This window comes from Mixophyes fleayi, chromosome 3 (assembly GCF_038048845.1).
Source record: "Mixophyes fleayi isolate aMixFle1 chromosome 3, aMixFle1.hap1, whole genome shotgun sequence".
Classification (NCBI taxonomy): Eukaryota; Metazoa; Chordata; class Amphibia; order Anura; family Limnodynastidae; genus Mixophyes; species Mixophyes fleayi.
Window position 1 is genome coordinate 329,097,792 of NC_134404.1, and position 20,190 is coordinate 329,117,981.

The following is a 20,190-nucleotide window of genomic DNA, read 5'->3' on the forward strand; positions in this document are numbered from 1 at the left end:
CATTAAAAAAAAATGCTTAAAGCAGTAAATTTAAAGAGATTGATGAGGGGCTTACAGCCAAATATTAACACGTTAACATCATTATTAGATGTGAGCTCATCATATTTAATAACAGACATTTTTACTTCCAGTTTAAAATATTGTTATTTAGAATGATGGATGTATGTAAGTGGCATAACTAGAATATTCACATAACAGCAACTAGTATATATCTTAAGAGGGTACATGTTTGCATTGCGATCAAACCCACAAACTTACCAAGTAGTTTCTTTTTTTAATTTTTTAACAAATTGTCTCCCATTAGCACCCCTCAAACTGTCAGCAAGTGTAAATAAAGACTTCAAAAATAAAGAAGCAAACCCCTTTTGCTAATAAGTAATACAAAGCAAATGTATCTGTTACAACAGGCAACACAACGAATCTTTTTTTATTTTAAATAATGTCAGATTTGATATTTCCGCTACACTGTGCATTCTCTGAGTACATTTACCCTCTAACTTTTATTGTCCCCCTCCCGAGTAATGTTACTGGATTATCAGTGTATAGGAAACAAAACATTACGCAGCAATGTTTTTTTGTTTCAGATAATTTAGGTTTGATCTTTTCTTGAGCTGTTTTCGAAAAATTAAATTTTTGGGACTGTCCGTAACATTTCATTAGAGAAATATTTTGTTTCGTTAAACATACCGCTACATGTTTAATAAGTTTTACTGATTTCCTTCGCAGTGTTTTAAAAATAGTCATTCTTAAAAAAAAACTTAAAAAAGAAAATAATGTTATAATGTAATCGCTCACAAGTTTGATGACTTTCCCTGATTTTCTGGGAATGATTGTTATTTACATAAGTTTCCCAACAGAGTGCTGCAACTGGGTTTAACTGAAGAATATTTACCAGTTAAGTGTTGACATATCTGACGTGAAACACAGACTAGTGATTACTGTGTAACCTTCTCACTCAAGCCCCAGACAGCATTACAAGATACAAGAGAGGACACTTGTCATATTCTACATATCAGCAGCATTCTATACGATTTCCCACAGATTCATCCAGTAACTCAAGATATCAGATATTACAGGATAATTGCTAGATCAGGAGCAGTCACTGTCTGCTGGGTCCTGTGAAGCAGAATGAGCGATGTTAGTCGGTGAGTGGCTGCAGACATGACAGCGTTCTGTTCCTTGCAAGTCTCTGACATAGTGTGACAGCCTTCCTTTATCTCTAGGACATCTAGAGATGTATGAAAATACCACACAAAAAAAACATAAAAACTATACTATCTAGAACTGAGAGACATTTGATAATATGTTACAGATAATCTAGTCTTTGAAATCTATCATGTCAACATTTATACACCTTCTTCAAGTTATTACACAATAAGATCTTGATTACAAAATATTTAACACTATGCAGTCCGAACATTCTGAGTTATTCTGGAAACAGTTTTCAGAATTTGCAATGATTTTATTTAACGCATTATGAATACTGCACTCGTTAGTTAACGGGCATTATTTTATTTTAATAAGATTTCTGCAGTTCCAGAATAAAATAAATTGTTGTTTTGTTCAACGCTAATTGTCAAACTTTACATAGACATAAAACAACATTCAGCTGTAAACATGAAATACTATTTATAATTAAAAAAAAGTCATTCCAGGTACAGGATGTGTAAGGGAAAGTCTGTCATTTCGGTTGTACTTGTGAGGTTATTTAACCCATTGTGTGGGAAATATCTTTTTTAGTAAAATTGGTTGTAAATAAAGCTTTTGCATTGTGATATGTGGGTAATCTTGAATGTTTCTTGTGAAAATAAAAAAAAAGTGACCCCAAAAACCTGCAAATATGTGACCGTATTAGCAATGAATATGAATGCACACAAACCACCGTTAGGTTGTTGCCCAGTGACGTACAAATTTGCCTTCATATCAAGACGCTTGAAAGTCGCCATCCCTCTCTCTAGCTACTTGAAACGGCAAAATCCAACATGCGTGGTTCATATCTATAAAAAAAGCAAAAAAGACGAGCTTTACGTTGGCAGCAAAGCTCGGGTCAGACTCGTCCTCCTCTCCTGTCCCCATATGAATTCCCCTTCATTTTTTATTTTTTTTCCTCTTTCCTTCTCCAAGTTGACTGTCCACTGTCCCACCTTGCTTCTGAAGTTGTCTCCTGATTGGTGTGCTCCCCCTCCCTTACGTCACTCAGAATGTGACGTCCATTCTTCCTGTTTCCTCCAGCTGTGTCTTAAAGTAAATCCTGTTGTAGCGCGGAACCTCAGCTGAGCTGTGCCTGCAGAACTAATACAATTACAGCCTAGCCAAAGGAGAGAGCACAAAAGATCTCTCTCGCACTGCCTGCTTCTCTCCAGTCTGCCTCCTGTTTGTTCTCTGTCAGATTCACACACACGCGCATACACACACACACACACACACATACACACATACACTCTGTCCCTCAGTCATTCACACACACACACACACACACATACACACACATTCTCCCTCCCTTGTCAAATTGTGCTATTCACCAGCAGATAGCCCAGACCAGTTTTTTTTCTGTGTTTCACCGGCAAACAGGATCAGTTTCCTCGCTTTCACTGAGTAAGTATAACCTCCAGCTCTGGCTTATCCCAGATAACTTCTCACCAGTGTATCTTAAGGATTTTCTCTATGAATAATGTCACCGATTGGGAACTTTTACAGAATTGTGCGTTCACTCCTCTGTGCATTTATTGGAGTAAGTTGAAATAATGCTTTATTGTTATTTTGAGCTGTTTATGTTTGTTCTCTTCTTGTAGGACCGCTGATCAGCAGTACTTGTTTAAGGGTTTCGGTGATAGTCTTTTGATGCTGCAGTAGTTTCTTTTCTCTCTTTACTTTATCTTGCAGCGTTTTAAACTTGTGGGTGAAATGCTTTGTTGTCTGTTTTAGTCTGCGTGGTTAAGGTGCTTTCTCATAGTCCATTTTTTTTTTTTTTATCATTTGCTTGTTATTTGCATGTAATCTGCACTTCCCCTTTTTTTTTTTTTTTTAATACTTTGTTCATTCTCAGTGATGTCAAATCTACCAGAGATTACTTTATGGGTTACTTTAATGTCACAGGTCCAGTTTAGATGGTGAGTTACATGTAAAAGTTGTTGCGAGAGATCCGTTTGGAAGCTGGGTTGAAGTTGGGTGAAGATGATTTGCTGTCCATCATTGCTGCTTCTCGGAGAGCATGAACCTGTTTTTATAGCTTGTTAAGAGTAAGGTTAGGCTTTCATATTTAATAATTGCTGCTGACAGCTCCCATCATCGAAAAGAGCAGAGGCCCCGGGTGTTACCGTTTGTGTCCCCAGCATCCGAAAGGGTTAACAAGGGCAGAGGTTTGAAATTTTGCGAGAAAGAGAGAAACATTGTCAAAAATGAATTTAAAGCTGGGTGACTGGTGCGGGCATCCTCCGAATGGCAGCCCAGCTAATGTTTAAAGCTGCCTGGGAGATGAACTCAGATCAAGTGCACGGTGTAGTGAGATAACTGTTTTCTGCTAGTGGGAACGGTCTCTATTCACAGCGAGCACATGCTGGTACTTTCACAGGGGGGCTGCTCAGTCCTGAATTTCCAGACAGACTAGTGTTTTCTTTGGGAAGTTTAGCAACAGAAGGAGGGCTGTACCCCCCCCCCCCTTCTGCAAACCGCTTCACCGTGGTCATTTTCTGTGCCTGCGCCCCCTCTCTTTTTTTTTTTTTTTTTTTCTTTTTTTAATCTATTTCATTATAGCTGATTATTTTATTTTCGCTTGCTCCTTTAAGGTCATTTGCCCAGTGAGGCTAAAGTCACTTCAAGGCAGCCGGTGACTAATTTGCTATGAAAGATTTTTTTTTTTTTTAATTTCCACCCCCCCCCCACTCACACCCCTCCTTTCTCTATCCTCTGTCTGAAAAGCTATTGTAAACCCATAACAAAACGCGCATGGGCAGCACAAGACAGGTGCGCTGTGTCAAGAAAGACAGGTGCAAGTTTTCGTTCAGCAGAATCTTACCAGACAACTATTGCTGAGTGGTTTATGAATTTATGGTCCGTTTCAAGATAAGGAGACAGGACTGCAGGGACGTTCCAGTTAGACCTGGTGAGATATTTTGTATCAAGCTTATTTGCATGCTAAGTACCGGCTGCATTATTAATCGGCATATCGCACGAAGTAAGAGGTTGGGGGGGGGGGATATTATTTTCACTTAATTGCAGACTTTTAAATGAAACCATATGTTCAGTGTCAGGAGCTGTCATTTACTTGCCCATCAATAAAAAGTGCAACTATCATTGAAAATTTACTGTGAAGATCACAAGATTCTATTTTGTTTTCATCACTATCCTGCCCCCAGGTCTGTTAAATATATACGCTAGACTTTTTTCTGTGGGTCCCCTTAATTTGGACTTTTCAGGTACTCTCTCACGATTTAGCATTCATAACATTTTTGTTTGTTTGTTTAGTTCAAATTTGTGCCACACGTATCCAAATTAAAATGTGATATCGCCAGTATAATTGTATACAGTGTAACTCTGTTTGGTACTGCAAATTATTGCCGTTAGCAATTGTTAACAATTCTCCCATCTAATTGCTTTCCTCCATCATATATGATGCCCTTAACTTCCCTAGATAACATTTAATGTTTACTCAACATAGTGTAAAAATGTTGTAACTTACTAAGAAGATCTGTTTTTGTGAAGCTTAGCGTGTTATTCTTAGTTAATTAAAATATCCGTAAATATTTTGATCAAGTGTTCCCATTGAACACTATGTAATTGCTGTTGGTGAGATGAATGATTTATTCAGAAGGGACGCTCTTGGTGTCTGCGTTTCAGCATCCACACTAAACGAAGAGATTTTGCAGTTTACCTTGAACTTACCAGAGCCGTATTCGATCCTTCTAAATAGCAACAGCTTATCTGTGGCAGTTCCACCTTTTTACTTCTGTGTCCCTTTGTGCATTTAATACTTCTGCTTTTTATTAATCATACATGGAGGAACTTAAGATATAAAGGTGTAAACTATCACGAAACAGACTATACATGCTGCGTTTTATTGTCGTTCTATATTCCATCTGACACTTGGCTTTTTTTTTGTTTTATAAGTCTCAGAGATGTAACCCTTTCTAGACAGTGTGAACTAGTAAGCTCTTCAGCCTACCCACTCATAGAACTGTCTATATTAAGAAAGTGTGGGTGCATCCAGGACATTAGAGGATATGACGGGTACCCTGGCCCCTCTTTATGTTGTTATCCAGTTTGGCGATATATATATATATTAGTGTTTACGGATACACTTTATATTTCTTCACCTAGTTTGCTGGTGGTGTACGTACAGGGAATTATTTCTGAATGAAATTATGAATTGATCGTGTTCCCAATCTCTAGTGAATTGTTCAATTAGTGTCCTGTATCCTTACCTCTGGGAAGGCCATGGGTACAGGTTTGTAGGTTGTGTTGACCTACGGTAAAAAGTACACAGAAAATTCAGACCTATAATATATTGTATTTGTACAGATTTTAAGTACTGCTGGGTAATTTGTCAGTAGAGTTAAAGTTGTTTTTAATTTACTGCTTTTTGTATACTTTGATAAAATCCTACGCCTGTCGGATGTCAGTACAGAACACTGCGAGACACTAGACGACGGGGGTCACATGTTTAATTCTGTCTTTAATTTTCGTTGAGAAATATTTGCAATGTGTGTGGGACATTGTCACCAGTGAAGTGACCGCGGCGTTTACCAGCCTCGTCCCTTCACTTCTTTCTTTCTTTTTTTCACGGGACTAAAGACCAGAAGGTAATCAGCCGTACTTTAAAATAGAAAAAGTATTAATGTACAAACTTATATCTTTAGGTGGTATAATTTGAATTATAAATGAAAATCAGATCCACTTTGCATTAAAATAAATAGTCACAGTTGTCTAATAGTAACACATATTACAAAAATATTTCTCAAAGCACATGTTGAATCTGATATAAAACCTTTCAAATCCAGCAATATTTAATTGTGACATGTACTATATATATATATATATATATATATATATATATATATATATGTGAGTGTATATATATATATATATATATATATATATATATATATGTGAGTATATATATATATATATATATATATAGACACAATATATTACACACAGGTGGTGCTGGAATAAATGATTAACCCCATGGTATTTGTAAATCCTCCTGGGTTCTAGCATTTATCGCAACATTAACATACTGTACATACATAAGTTAAGTTACATAGGTTATGACAATACTTTACTAACTTTTCAGAGTTTATGTGAAATCCTGCAACGCTGCCAGCCTCTATGTACGACACGACAAAAGTTAGAATTCCCCCCCACCCCCCCTCAATATTTTTGGTAAATAAATAATGTTAATCATTTATTAATATAATCTAAGATCTGAGCCACGGAAGATTTTTTTTGAAAACGTAAAAGATGAATAAATTTCGTACCAGGTGCATCAACAACCGAGTCAACCGGTGATAAAAGCTTTATCGTTAAATAGGGAAGAATTCTGAAACTTCCTGTAGTTTTAATTTTTTATTTCAAGTGACTTGCATCACCACATTAGAAATGCCATAATAACTCTACAGAAAATCAATTGCACATTATTTCAGAGATTCTTTTTGCGGGAAAAAGTTGAATCTTAAAATATAAGTGAAATGACACAAATAATCGGGAGATGAAATTATAATGGAAAAATTTGTTAATCAAGTTTTGATTGATTTATCCAGCATTAGACATACCTACATATAATTGTATTTTGGTTATTTGGGATACAATTTAATATTATTTGGATTTTTTTTTTCATCAAAATCAACACTTGTATGCTATAGATACTGACAAACGATAAGTAGTTAAAATGGGTCAATTTATCTACTGCTAGCAGCTGCAAATACAAAACAAATTACCGTCTTACCCCTGTTATTTTTGCCTTCCTTTTTTAATTGCCTTTTACTTTGTTTTATGTATTTCGTACCAGGGATAGTTTTAAACAAACTGAATATCTGAATCAGTCTCTAAAACTTTGTATCTACTTTGTGTTTTTCAAGCATGGATATGTATATTTGCTTTAAATCAGTGTGTACTGTTGCATTATTTGTTTTCCATTTAATATATGTGTATCAGCGTACACGGTGTTATATGTATAATTTCACATGTAATCAGAATGAACCGTTCCCTTGTTATACCCACGCTGTAGGAGGAGAGATAGTTTACCTAAATTTGACATTTCTGACGTCACTTATCAGTCGTCCAGTGTAGTAGGCTAAAGCATTGGAGTGCGTAAGTTTATAAAGAGCATCTTTGGACAGATATCTATAGATATGGACATATATATATATAAAGTGAGATATAGTTTGTCAGTGCAATAATATTGTTTGCATGGGGCGTAAAGGTGCATAGATACATGTATTGTATAATCTAGATTCTGTGCCACTTCACATAGCAAAAATTCAGAGCAACATTACCAGGAGATAAATTTTTCAACCCATTTTTTTCCTTTTTAACTACTTTTTTGGCTTTGAGAAAAAAAATGTATTGGAGTTTAGTTTTAATAACAGAGTTCACACTCCTGGTTGAATCTTAATAGACCTATAAACAAACAGTACGTCCCATTCAACTAAAAAAATTGCAACCTTGACAGACACTGCAACCGACTTTAAATCCTCATCTACCTACGTTTTGAGACACGTCGTATGCTCAATCCATGGCTACTGTCTTGATAATGACGGTTTTGTCATGCTGAAATGATGCCTATTTGCATGAATAGTCATCCTTTAAAACTAGCCACAGATGCAGTCCTAGGGAGCACGTAGATGTTTTTACAGGTGAACCGAAAGAGATGGGACCAATTCCAAAAAGTCCTGCTTGCTGCCTTTGGCAGTATACCCTATAATTGTTAACATGTGCTGTGTTAAGCAAATGCATGGTTTAATATTGGATAAACAGGCCATGAAAAAATTGTCTATTTTATTTTTACTTGTAGCATAGAACAGTTTTATCTCCAAGGAGAGAGAGAGAGGGAGAGAGCAAGGGTAAATGCTAGCTCAGCCTCTCAAGTTTATCAGTCCCAAGTTACAATGAGTGTTTTGCAGTTATCTTTCTTAAACCTTATTCCTGGGGAAACTATGACACTTTGGGTGCAGTCCATGCATCTTCCTTTCTCACACATCGCACCACGGTTATTTCATTGTGCCGTACTTATATTTCTGCAGTTTCCAGGCATCCCACCGGAAACGAGATGCGGTCTTCAACGAAAGTGATGGACAGAGATGATGTCACTTGGCATCTGTAGCACACTTAGGGAGAGATCCACGCACATTTGTAGCCTTTCCCATAAACCCTATGCACGAGGTCTGGGAGGCTATAAAGGGTTTTATATTAACAACAGGAAATAAACACAGTTAACACATGCTAATTCCTACCTGGGAATTGGTGATGGTATCTTGGTACTAAATTCTTAACACCATTCACCTGTACATAGAACGTGTCACTTGGTTATTAGTCTCCTGTAGCTGAATGAAAAAATGTTTTTGATACTGTATATATTGCTTTCACACACATTTAATTACAGGCGTTAATTATTGAAATGTATGCTTTAGGAGACTGCGGTCAGAAGGAGAACATTTTAAACCAACAAATTTCTGCTCCCAAAATGTTTTAGAGATAGTCAAGGATTTGACCCTCAGATATGTACCTTTTAGCTTGTTTTTTTTTGCCAAAAAAACAGCTTGGGCAGCAAAAATATGTAAATTATCCAATATCTTACAATAAAGCACAAATTTTGTGGATGTAAAATATAGATGCATTAGTACATACATAGCATTTCTAATATATGTGACATTGAAATGTGTTCTACCTTCTTAATTTCACCTTACCAAAGGGTCTACGTTAATACTTTCATCTTCCCCTCTAATGTCTAAATGTAATCAATTGGTTGACCGTGCCTGGATTCTTATAATCTACTATTTCTTTTGGAGATAAACCGTATCCTTTTAAGCATTTGAGCAAAAGAATGATCATTACTGGTGCTTAAGCAATTTTTATTTTGTGTTCGTGTTTTGTTGTGGTTTTTTTTTTTTTTTCTTAAATCTTAATCCATCTTAAACCAGTGAAGCAGAAATATTTAAAAATGTTTCATTTCAAGCATAGAGAGTGCATAATAAATTGCAATAATTGTAATGTGCCATAAATCCCAAAGCCTATGCATTTTGCATTTTATTCAGGATTGAGGTCAGGAAATTTGGAGAAATTTAAAGAAAATGATTCATCAGTCCTTTTGTTCTGTTTGGCCAGGGTCCCAGGATTCTCGAGCTGTGCCCAGCTGACAAGCTTTTGAAGATGGCACAATAACAGTACAGTGATGCCTGACCATGACAGCGCAGCCCACTTAAGCAGGCAGACCAAGAGAAGAAGAGTTGACATTGGAGTGAAAAGGACTGTAGGGACAGCATCTGCATTTTTTGCTAAAGCAAGAGCATCATTTTTCAGTGCCATGAATCCCCAAGGCTCGGAGCAGGATGTTGAGTATTCAGTGGTGCAGCATGCAGATGGGGAGAAGTCAAATGTTCTCCGCAAGCTGCTGAAGAGGGCGAACTCCTATGAAGATGCCATGATGTCTTTTCCAGGAGCAACCATAATTTCCCAGCTGTTGAAAAATAACATGAACAAAAATGGTGGCACAGAGCCCAGTTTCCAAGCCAGTGGGCTCTCCAGCACAGGCTCGGAGATACATCACGAGGATGTATGTAGCAACTCTTCAAGAGACAGCCCCCAAGAGTGTCTTTCCCCCTTTGGCAGGCCTCCGATGAGCCAGTTTGATATGGATCGGTTGTGTGATGAACACCTGAGAGCAAAGCGTGCCCGGGTTGAAAATATAATTAGAGGTATGAGCCATTCCCCAAATGTGTCAATGAGGGGCAATGAAAATGAAAGAGAGGGAGCCCCGCGTTCCATAAGCCCCCGAGAAAGCTATAGAGAGAACAAGCGCAAGCAGAAACTGCCTCAGCAGCAGCAACAGAGTTTCCAGCAGCTGGTTTCGGCTAGGAAAGAGCAGAAGCGAGAAGAGCGCAGGCAGCTGAAGCAGCAGCTGGAGGACATGCAGAAACAGCTGCGGCAGCTGCAGGAGAAGTTCTACCAGATCTACGATAGCACCGATTCCGAGAATAACGAAGATGGCAATCTTTCGGAAGACAGTATGCATTCTGAAATGATCGATGCTAGAGCCCATGGTTCTGTGGGCAGGTCAGATAACGAGATGTTTGACTTAGATCCTGGGCAGTTCATTGACCGTGCGCGAGCCCTTATCAGGGAACATGACATGGCACCAAATGGTCAACCCAAAAGAGAAGGACCTAAAGACAAAGACCATTTCCATAGCATTTTCCATCCTGAAGGCAAACATTTGGCAGAAACACTAAAGCAAGAACTGAACACTGCCATGTCCCAGGTTGTGGACACGGTGGTAAAAGTTTTTTCTGCTAAGCCCATACGCCAACTTCCTCAGGTCTTCCCACCCATCCAAATTCCTCAGGCAAGATTTGCAATCAGTGGAGAAAACCATAATTTCCACACCACCAACCAACGTCTGCAGTGCTTTGGAGATGTCATCATTCCAAACCCCCTGGACACGTTTGGCGGTGTTCCGATGCCTAATTCTACAGACCAAACTGAAGCGTTGCCCTTAGTTGTACGAAAAAATTCAAATGACCAGTCTGCCTCAGGGCCTCCTCCTGGCAGTCATCATCCTTCACTACATCAGTCTCCCCTCTCAGCAGCTGCCAGCTTCTCGTCCTCTTCTTTCCGTCATCCATTCCCTCTGCCACTCATGGCTTACCCCTTTCAAAACCCATTGGGCCCCCCATCAGCCTTTCAAGGAAAAGACAGGTCATCCCCAGAATCCCTAGACTTGACTAGGGAGACCACCAGTTTGAGGACCAAGATGTCATCCCACCACATGAACCATCATCCTTGCTCTCCAGTTCACCCACCCAGCTCAACAGAAGGGCTTTCACTGTCCTTCATCAAGTCGGAGTGTGGAGACATGCCTGATATGTCTGACATTTCACCGTACTCTGGAAGTGCAATATCCTTTTTAAAGCATTTGGTAATAAGTAAATTAGGGATATAGTTGTCTTTAGAGTGTATACAGTACCTTGATATCTCAATAACTTTTATTTCATTATTAAAAAAAATCATGTTCTGAAGTTTCCTGGCCTTTGATAAAACAAGAGAGGACTCCAGTCTCTAATATATTTTTAAGAAGCCCACCTTACCCACAATTAATACCTAGCCCGGGCTTTGCCCCCTACCCGAGTATCTCCAATTGCAGACTGGAGAATTTTGAATGTGAGCTAGGAGAAAATTGTGTCGGACAGCTGATTGAACAAGCAGTACCAACCGTCCAATGAGCTACTTTCAACATCCTTTAATGGTAATGCTCACATTCAGAATTCTTCAGGCTATTAGGCAGCCCATGTGGGGGAGGGAGAGCTCTATAAAAGTATATATGAGACTGCAAGCTAAGATATTACTCCATGAAATTATAATACATGGTTAACAGTTCTGCTTGTAATGTATACTGTAGTTAGTTATAATTGAACAGTGTGTCATCACTACTCCTGCATTATATAACATAATATACCAAGTATAGAATAAGCTAGCTGATACTGTTAACCGGTAGTCCCTGCAGAGTCCTTTTATTCTATATAAAAATACTTATCCTGCAGCCTTTTGCATTTATATAGTCATAGCATGCTATGGGTACTTGTAATACCCTTTTAATATATAGTACAGGTCACAATATCTCAAATGTTAGAGCATATTGGCAGCATTACGTGCTGACATATCAAAAATATATACATAATATGAGTCGGGCAGCACCAGTTTATATATAGATATATGGTCCACAAAGTCTTTAAATGCCGTATAATGTTTTTTATTGTTATTGTCTATACTTGTTATGTGTATTCAAAGTGCTGACATTTGTACATCCTGCCTTCATTGGGAAACTATATTAAGTGGAGAAACTTTTCTGTTTTTAATGTGTCGTAAAACTTAATTTATACTGGATTTTGTTTTTGCATATACTACGTTAAAGTCTAATAGTAAAAGTAAGTATTTTGTTGTCTTTTTACCTTGTCTTTTTTTTATGGAGATTTGTGTCAAAAAATGTATGTTATAATTTATGATTACCACTTTGCACTGATTTATCCATGTTATTTAATAGAATGAGAGGGGTTCAGTCATATCTGTGACATCACCCTACTAACAGTCAGTATTTGTTATAAGAATGGGTATTGACATTCAAAAATTATATGGGAGCTCATCAAGTTGATTTAAATAATGGCCAAGGGTACAGTTGAGTTTGATACCCTAAGTTTCTGTTCCGCACACATAACCCTTATCGTATATGCAGACTCTCTAGTAAAGTGCGTATAGCACTTACCTGTTCTGAAGCCACTGCTATTTTCAGGGAGCTGACTGTACCGAATCCTCTGTGTACGAAGGTCTTCCTCAACCACGTCACAAACCTGTTGGGTTTGAAACGAGAAGTTCAATAGGTTTTCCTGTTACTCTGTTCAAAACCAATGACGTCGGCAATATGATGTGGAGCAGGTGGGCGGACGTAGACGGGGGACTCACTACGGCCTGCCAACCAAAGATGGCAGAAGCTTCAGAAGAGGTGAGTGCTATATACTAGTGAGTATATAGGAATAGCTTACAAATAGGATAAGGATTATAATTACAAAATAGAACCTTTTGGGTCTGTTTTGCAGATTTAACCCCTATAAATAATACCACAACACAGCTGACTTCGTATAGGGTGGCATTTTATGCTCAGAACTAATTAGATGACGCCCTTTAAGGCACTGAATGATCCTATTCAAATCTCTCCCAGCCATGGTTGTCAAAGCCAGAAGTCGCATGTGACGGCACTTAGATGCACAATGTTTGTACCATCACACATTTGGTTGTTTGAATATATATGTAAGTGTTAGACTTCTTTAATTTGGTTGTTTGGTGGCTAAAGGTTACAGCACGTTTTTGCACTAGTTTTCATAAATGGTTTCCAGTTTGTTCTGTTATTTCTGTGTATTCTATTGGATATAAAGTAAAATTGTAACTGTGGATCGTGGTGTCTCAGAGTGGATGATTTCTAGCTTACGTAAGATCCCGCGACACTAGGTTCCGAGCACAGACAATAAGGGTTAGGGCCCCAGTGAAATGTCTCTGTGTTTAGACAGTGGTCTTGTGTCTTACATCCTTAATGTTTTATTTTCTAAACACTATGACACAGACAGGTGAGAAGTGTTTGCTCTCAGCAGTTTGGCGTGTGTTTGTCGTGTGCACAAAGCAGGCGATTTCAAACAGCTTCCCTTAAAGAGAGAAAACAAAATCCTATGCCAATAAAAGAGGAAGTGTAAGTCAATAGCTGACGCTCATCCATCGGAAATCTTAGGAAAGGTTAATTATTATAGAAGAAAATAATGCTGTGCGTGTGTGTTCTCAAGTGAGTAAACAGCAAGATGCAGGTACGGATTTTATTCCAACTGCAGAAAGTTCTCCTGCACACCCAGAAGTCTGCTGTGCCGCCTCAGTGCAGCTGCCTGCTATGCATGATTAACCTCTGTTGAGCCTTACATAGAAATCTTTTGTCCTTACGTACACAAAGCAAATTATTTTGGAAAGCCACTGAGCACAATTAAACACAAAATTCAGCTGTATATGGCTACCGAATAGTTGCCCGCACAATCGTCTTTTTTGTTTTTGTTTCCTGATATGAATTTTTTGCATTCCAAGTTGTGGGTAAATTGCGCACTCTGCTCTTTTTTTAAGTACTGATGATTTTAAGTGTAGATGAAATAGATTTTTTTTGCCATTTTTACACCCTTGGGTTTTTCATGTTATTTTTTTTTCATTCCCTGGGTGCTTCTACGGAAATTCAGTGTGTTTAGTTACACTTTGTAAGGTATTAATTATCTTGTTGCAGAATTGTAGCCTGCACATACATGCAAAACGGCAGCAGCAAAAATTGGGGCTTTTTTTTGCATTGTTTATTTCGTTTAATTTTGAGTTTTATAACATCACGCTGACCCACTGGGGCAAATGGACAGTATATCACAGCTGTAAAATTGTCATTGCTCAGCTACTTTTAAGGCGTAATGTATGCACACCCATGCCTGTATAGGTTGCAGAGTTATTGGTACTAACATAGCGCTTCCTGTTCATTCTTCTGGGCTCTGTCACAGTTTTTACTTGATGCTATTATCAGTCACAACCTCTTTGTACATGAACCTGACAGTGCTCAGAGCTGGTGGGTCACATGATCATTTAGAATTAATTGAGAAAAAGGTTCTTCCGTAACCCATAAACTTGATTTTGTTTTCTAATGAGCATGCGAGAATCGTTTGTTTTATTTATTTCACATAAATTCAGCGCTATATTGTAAGACTTTCAGTTTCTGAAGCGGGGGAGTATTTTGTTAAGTATGATAATTATGCGATAGATAGATATTATTTATAGGTAGGAGATAAATAGATATTAGAGATATAAGTATACTTATATATAGTTATAGCAAATAGATAGATAGATAATAGATATAAGATAGATATGAGATAGATACATACCTAGATAGATAATGAATATATATATATATATCTTTTTCGCCTATTTCTATCAATCTCATATTAATTTATCCATTTATCTCATATATTTGTGTCCATAAATCTTACATCTATCTCATATCTATTTATCCATCTTTTCTCATGTTTATCTGCCTTTTAACTATCAATGTACCTCATATCTTTTGATCTCCTATCTATCTATCTCCTATCTATCTATCTATCTATCTATCTATCTATCTATCTATCTATCTCTCTCATATCTATCTATCTATCTCATATTTATCTATCTATCTCTCTCTCATATCTATCTATCTATCTATCTATCTCTCTGTCTATCTATCTATCTATCTCTCTATCTATCTATCTCTCTCATATCTATCTATCTATCTCATATTTATCTATCTATCTCTCTCTCTCATATCTATCTATCTATCTATCTATCTATCTATCTATCTCATATTTATCTATCTATCTCTCTCTCTCATATCTATCTATCTATCTATCTATCTATCTATCTATCTCTCTGTCTATCTATCTATCTATCTATCTATCTATCTATCTATCTCATATTTATCTATCTATCTCTCTCTCTCATATCTATCTATCTATCTATCTATCTATCTATCTATCTATCTATCTATCTATCTATCTATCTATCTATCTCTCTGTCTATCTATCTCTCTATCTATCTATCTATCTATCTATCTATCTATCTATCTATCTATCTATCTATCTATCTATCTATACCACGCTCCAAAGTTCCACATTTACTTTATGTCCAATAGAATACAGAGAACTAAGAGAACAGACTGGAAACCATTTATGGAAACTAGTGCACGGATAACTGCAGACAAGGTGCTGTAACCCATAGCAACCAGCCGTTTGCTTTCATATTCCAAACTTAACCAAAAAATGCAGCTAGATGGACTACGTTTCTATGGCTTAAAGTATCTCTTTATTAACAGTTAAGTGTAAACTGGTATATGAGTGGACATGAGATAGATTGATAGAGAAAATGACAATAGATAGTAGATAAATGAATAAATCAATATGAGACAGATAGAAGACAGTTGTACATAGAAAAGAAAACCATAGTGTTTTGCACATTAATGACAAATAACTTTTTTCTGTCCCACTAAGTGTCATCATGTTTAAATAAAGTACATTATACCCCCACATGTACTTTAAATACACCTTTTCAGTTTCACTTGCTTACCTCCCAACTGTGCAGACCTTGGCGGGGCATTCCGATTAACGTGCTGCAGAGGGGGCGTGGCTTATCAAAAAGTGGGTGGGTCTTTGTCCAAATTTGTGCACTTGTTGGCGGAGTTTGGGCAGGACGGGAGCAAGGCTCATTTTGTCCTGAGTTCGTGATCCTAAATGTTGTGAGGTATGTGCATGTTGAGTTTTAGTACATTGTTCTGACGTGGGAAGATTACTTTAATCATAAATTTGGACGTTTTATCAGTTTTTTTTGGTCTTTTCGCTGGTTTGTACTTAAAAATAAGGCAGGGTTATTATACCCTGTATGACACGGCAAGAAATCACCACAAAGCCACATTCATTAACAGATTTCTTCATTTGTATATAGACAGTCTTCCTACATATATATATATATATATATATATATATATATATATATATATATATATATATAAAAATATATATATATACACATATACATACATACATACATGACATCCATATGGGAAGGCCATTACGTCTGCTATTAGCACACAAGCATTCACATATTAAAATTCTGTGTATATAGATTTACAGAAATCAATCTGCTGACAATACATAGATAATATAATTACCTACACAATGCTATATTGTTTTCTGCTTGCTTATAACTAATAGTGCCCATCAAAATTAAGTATACCTTTAAAATGCTGGATGTACCCTAAACATTGCCTGTATTAATTACACACAGATGAGTGTAATGCTGCAGAGTAACATCAGAGGGAGAAGGGCAGATCACGTCATTGTGGGGGATAAGCTTGGCAGTTGCAATAGATAATGCATGCAAGTACTTTTCTCTGGAAAATCAGTTTGCAAATGACAACTGAAAAACAAGGGAATCTGCTAAAAATCAAAACAAGTATGTGCTGTAGGTACATCCATATCCTTGTCCTTTAATCTTGTCCTTTAATCTTATTTGCTTCTTTGCAGACTCCAGTATACTTTCACTTTTCATATGGATCTGTAGATGTTTTAAACCTGCATGACAAGCTATGAATCAGGGCTTTAGTTCAAACTATAGATAAATACTATAGTTCGGTTTGTTGCAGTAGAATAATTGCTGTACAGTAACCTCTCATGAATCAGAAAAGTCTGGTGTATTATACTAGAGATGCTGTCTTAAATAATACTTTCATGACATGTCTTGGGTGTAAAATGTATCAGCCCACAGCTATAGAAATGAGGCTTTCAGTAGATGTTGGTGCTGCAACATATAGTGGTGGGTATTAAAAATAACCACTTTACTCACATTTAAATTAATCATGGGAAGACCAGGGGGTAATTGTATCAAGCTGCGGGTTTGAAAAGTGTAGATGTTGCCTATAGCAACCAATCAGATTCTAGTTATTTGTTTAGTACATTCTACTAAATGTCAGCTAGAATATGATTGGTTGCTATAGGCAACATCTTCACTTTTCAAACCCACCGGAAACTCGCAGCTTGACACATTTACTTCCAGGAGTGTGTCACAACGGAGATGAAGTCCAAATAGTTTAATTTCCCAAATCTAAAGTGTTTAAAGCCTGTTTTTAATTTACTGGCACGTGATTTGGGAAGAGTTTGAGAAAAGGCCTGAGCTGTTTTGTACCTCTCTGCCTGCCATACTCACATAGAAGTGCATGGGCAGGTCCAATGAGCCATATTCATGTCAATAAGACAAGCAGAAGAGTCCTCCACACTCACAAATTATTAATATAACATAAAATAATAACAGATATAAAATAAAGGGGAAATGTCCATTGTGTTGCAAAGTAATAAATCAGCATAAATGTAAACTTCACTATCAAATGGAATCCTTTTTAATTTCCTCAGAATTACATGTAATATATTATTATTTTAGTGTATTTTTTTTTTTTTTTTGCAACATTCTAATGTTGATATCACAAGAAAGAGCTGTAAGGGGCATCTGTTTTGCTTGTTGATCCTGTTTAATTAATAACCCATCAGAAATATTCTGTGTTTATAAAGTAAGAATATTGGGTTTTTTACTAGCAAAACGGCTACTCCTTACCGCTTCTCAGTGATGTCATCAGTTATCAGGACATGGCAATGTGGGCTTTAAAATATAGCAGGAGAAACTGAACTCTATTTAAATTAAATCTAGCCTCTTTTTTTTTTCTTTTGAAAGGAGAATCTAACATCTGACATAAATAGGTGTTTTAAATGAGAAGCAGAACACTTTTCCGCAGGAGCCTTGCCAATCCTTTGACAGCTTTGTCACCTGAATAGGGGATGTGTTCTCACCTGTACAGATGTCCCTTCCACACACACTACTTCTGTTGTGCTTCAGTTCGGTAAATGCAAATGTCTAGGCTTGAACCGGGCTGTTTTTCTTAAGATGCAAAAAAGATGCTCGGCAAGGAAATCAGTGACAGAAAAACAACAACTGGCTGCTGTTTCTTTTTGCATTTGAATAAAACTTAATATTTGATTAAACATATTCATTTGCAAGAGATATCTAGTGCGTTCATAACCTGGGGCGGGGGTACAGGTGCAGCGAGACAAGCCCTGATGGGGAAACACAAAAGGCCTAACAATGTCTTTCATAGGAAGAACTTGTACTGTGCACTTTAGACGTACGCCTTTTGGGATAGATCTGCAATAAAGCAAGCAGTTAGATATACATGTACATCCATTGAACGTGTTATCGTGCAATGGAAGAATCTCAAATTTTCCAAAATAATTTTGATAGTGTGCAGTCATTTTTACCTGGATTCACGCATCCCAGTTTGTGAAGCTCACTGGTGTCATGTCTGACCATTTAAAATGCCACTTGTCTGCCCAACATCTATGCCCGGAGAGATGACACCTTTGTCATGTAGCATGTTTTAACTCTGCTTTGCTTTATAAAATTAAACTTTCTCCTTGTATTATAGGTGACAGGGGTCTGTTAATTGCCCCTCTACCTGACACACAATAATATTTTGTGTGCTCTTTTCCAGAGCAGATATCTCTTGACTGCTAAGGATGAGATGAGAATCGACTTTAAGTGCCAAAAATTGTATTTTTATGCCTTGGATAACTGATTTCCCTGTTCATGTCCTAGCTTTATAATAAATGAACCAAATCTAAAATATAACCATGGGGCACACTTTAAAAATAAAAATCTTCTCTTAAAATTGTGAATAGTGCCTTCACTATAGTGAGTGTATAGTCCTTCTGCCATTGTAATGAATGTTTGTGTAGCATTAGGACTTTTACTATCATATGCGTCTGTCTATAAATCTTTATACACGCAGTGTTAGCCCAGTGTAATAAGTCAGGTTCACACATTGCCCCTGTCGGCTGATTTTTAAGACGTAATGATTAGCAAATACTATTTCTATTTCTATATATAATAGCGCCTCCTATATAAGTGTCCAGTAGCAAGCCCCTGATGTATTTACAGAGCAGGAACGAGCATCTGTCGTGTCCTCTGCGGACGCGCGCGCCCAGAGTCTGCCATTCACCGGTTTTTTTTTGTTGCTGTTGTTTAGTTAAGGCTATATTGTACTTTGTAAACACACAACACAAGTCTCAGGTTGTTTGAACACCGCTTTAGGTTCAGCTGCAGTACACCGTTCTCTGATCTTTTATGTTCCTGAGCAGATGTCTTTCATTAATTTATGGATTTATCATCTTTGGCTTTTTTTTTTTGCTTTTTTTTTTTTTTTTTTTTTTTTTACACCTGGCAGCTGGCTCAAGTTTCAGCAGTTATTGTCTATTTTGCATTGCACATAGAATTGAATATCATCTGTCTTCACAAAGCTAGGGCTAGGAGATGGAGGCAGGCTGCATGAACTTCAGGGTTGGAGGCTGTTTAAACATGGAGCACACTTACCTCCACCCCTTCCCCCCCCCCCCCCCCCCTTAACTCCTTAATATTTATTTGTGCTCATTTTCTTTCCTGGCCTTGAATGAGGCTTAGCTCGTGTTCGGTACAGCTGTATGTTTACTGAATCTATTCCATCATGACTCATTGTGCGTGTGTAAGTATCCTGGAAACAGCCAGGGCCTTCTTGGAAGAACAGTCTGGATTTCAGCGCAATCACTTAAAAGGGAAACTCACCAATTGGTCTCTCGTACAATATTTAGTAAACAGCGTCGGTGCTTCGTAAGTGGGCAAAACCCATTGAGAGCTCATGACGGAGGCCCGGTGACGGCCCTCCAAATCAGTGAACAATACCGATGACACGTTTCATCGTACAGGTTACATAGTACACAACTAGTACATGTTTTGATGCATGGTTTGTTGTTATAAAAGATTGCAGAACTGACTGCCGTTTCTGCATGTAGTAATGTCCTTAAGAAGGATACT

General features: G+C 37.4%; 1 protein-coding gene and 1 long non-coding RNA gene across 4 annotated transcripts in view; one reads left to right on the plus strand and one right to left on the minus strand.

Moving 5' to 3' along the window:
* Nucleotides 1-1,441: 1,441 nt before the first annotated feature.
* Nucleotides 1,442-2,251, minus strand: LOC142144914 (uncharacterized). The gene is made up of 2 exons (XR_012689799.1): nt 2,145-2,251; nt 1,442-1,997 (listed from the first exon to the last, which is right to left on the minus strand). It is a non-coding gene; the product is annotated as an uncharacterized LOC142144914 (long non-coding RNA).
* A 22-nt stretch (nt 2,252-2,273) lies between these two features.
* PROX1 (prospero homeobox 1) overlaps nt 2,274-20,190 on the plus strand; it is a 68,420-nt gene continuing 50,503 nt past the window's right edge. The window contains exons 1-2 of one of the 3 annotated variants that reach the window (XM_075204241.1): nt 2,274-2,595; nt 9,322-11,110. In XM_075204241.1, the coding sequence (XP_075060342.1) occupies nt 9,389-11,110 (1,722 nt within the window). In that variant the 5' untranslated portion in view covers nt 2,274-2,595; nt 9,322-9,388. Of the gene's footprint in view, nt 2,596-3,946; nt 4,103-9,321; nt 11,111-20,190 lie in introns of those variants that run through there. The other 2 variants (XM_075204239.1, XM_075204240.1) reach the window with 2 other exon arrangements.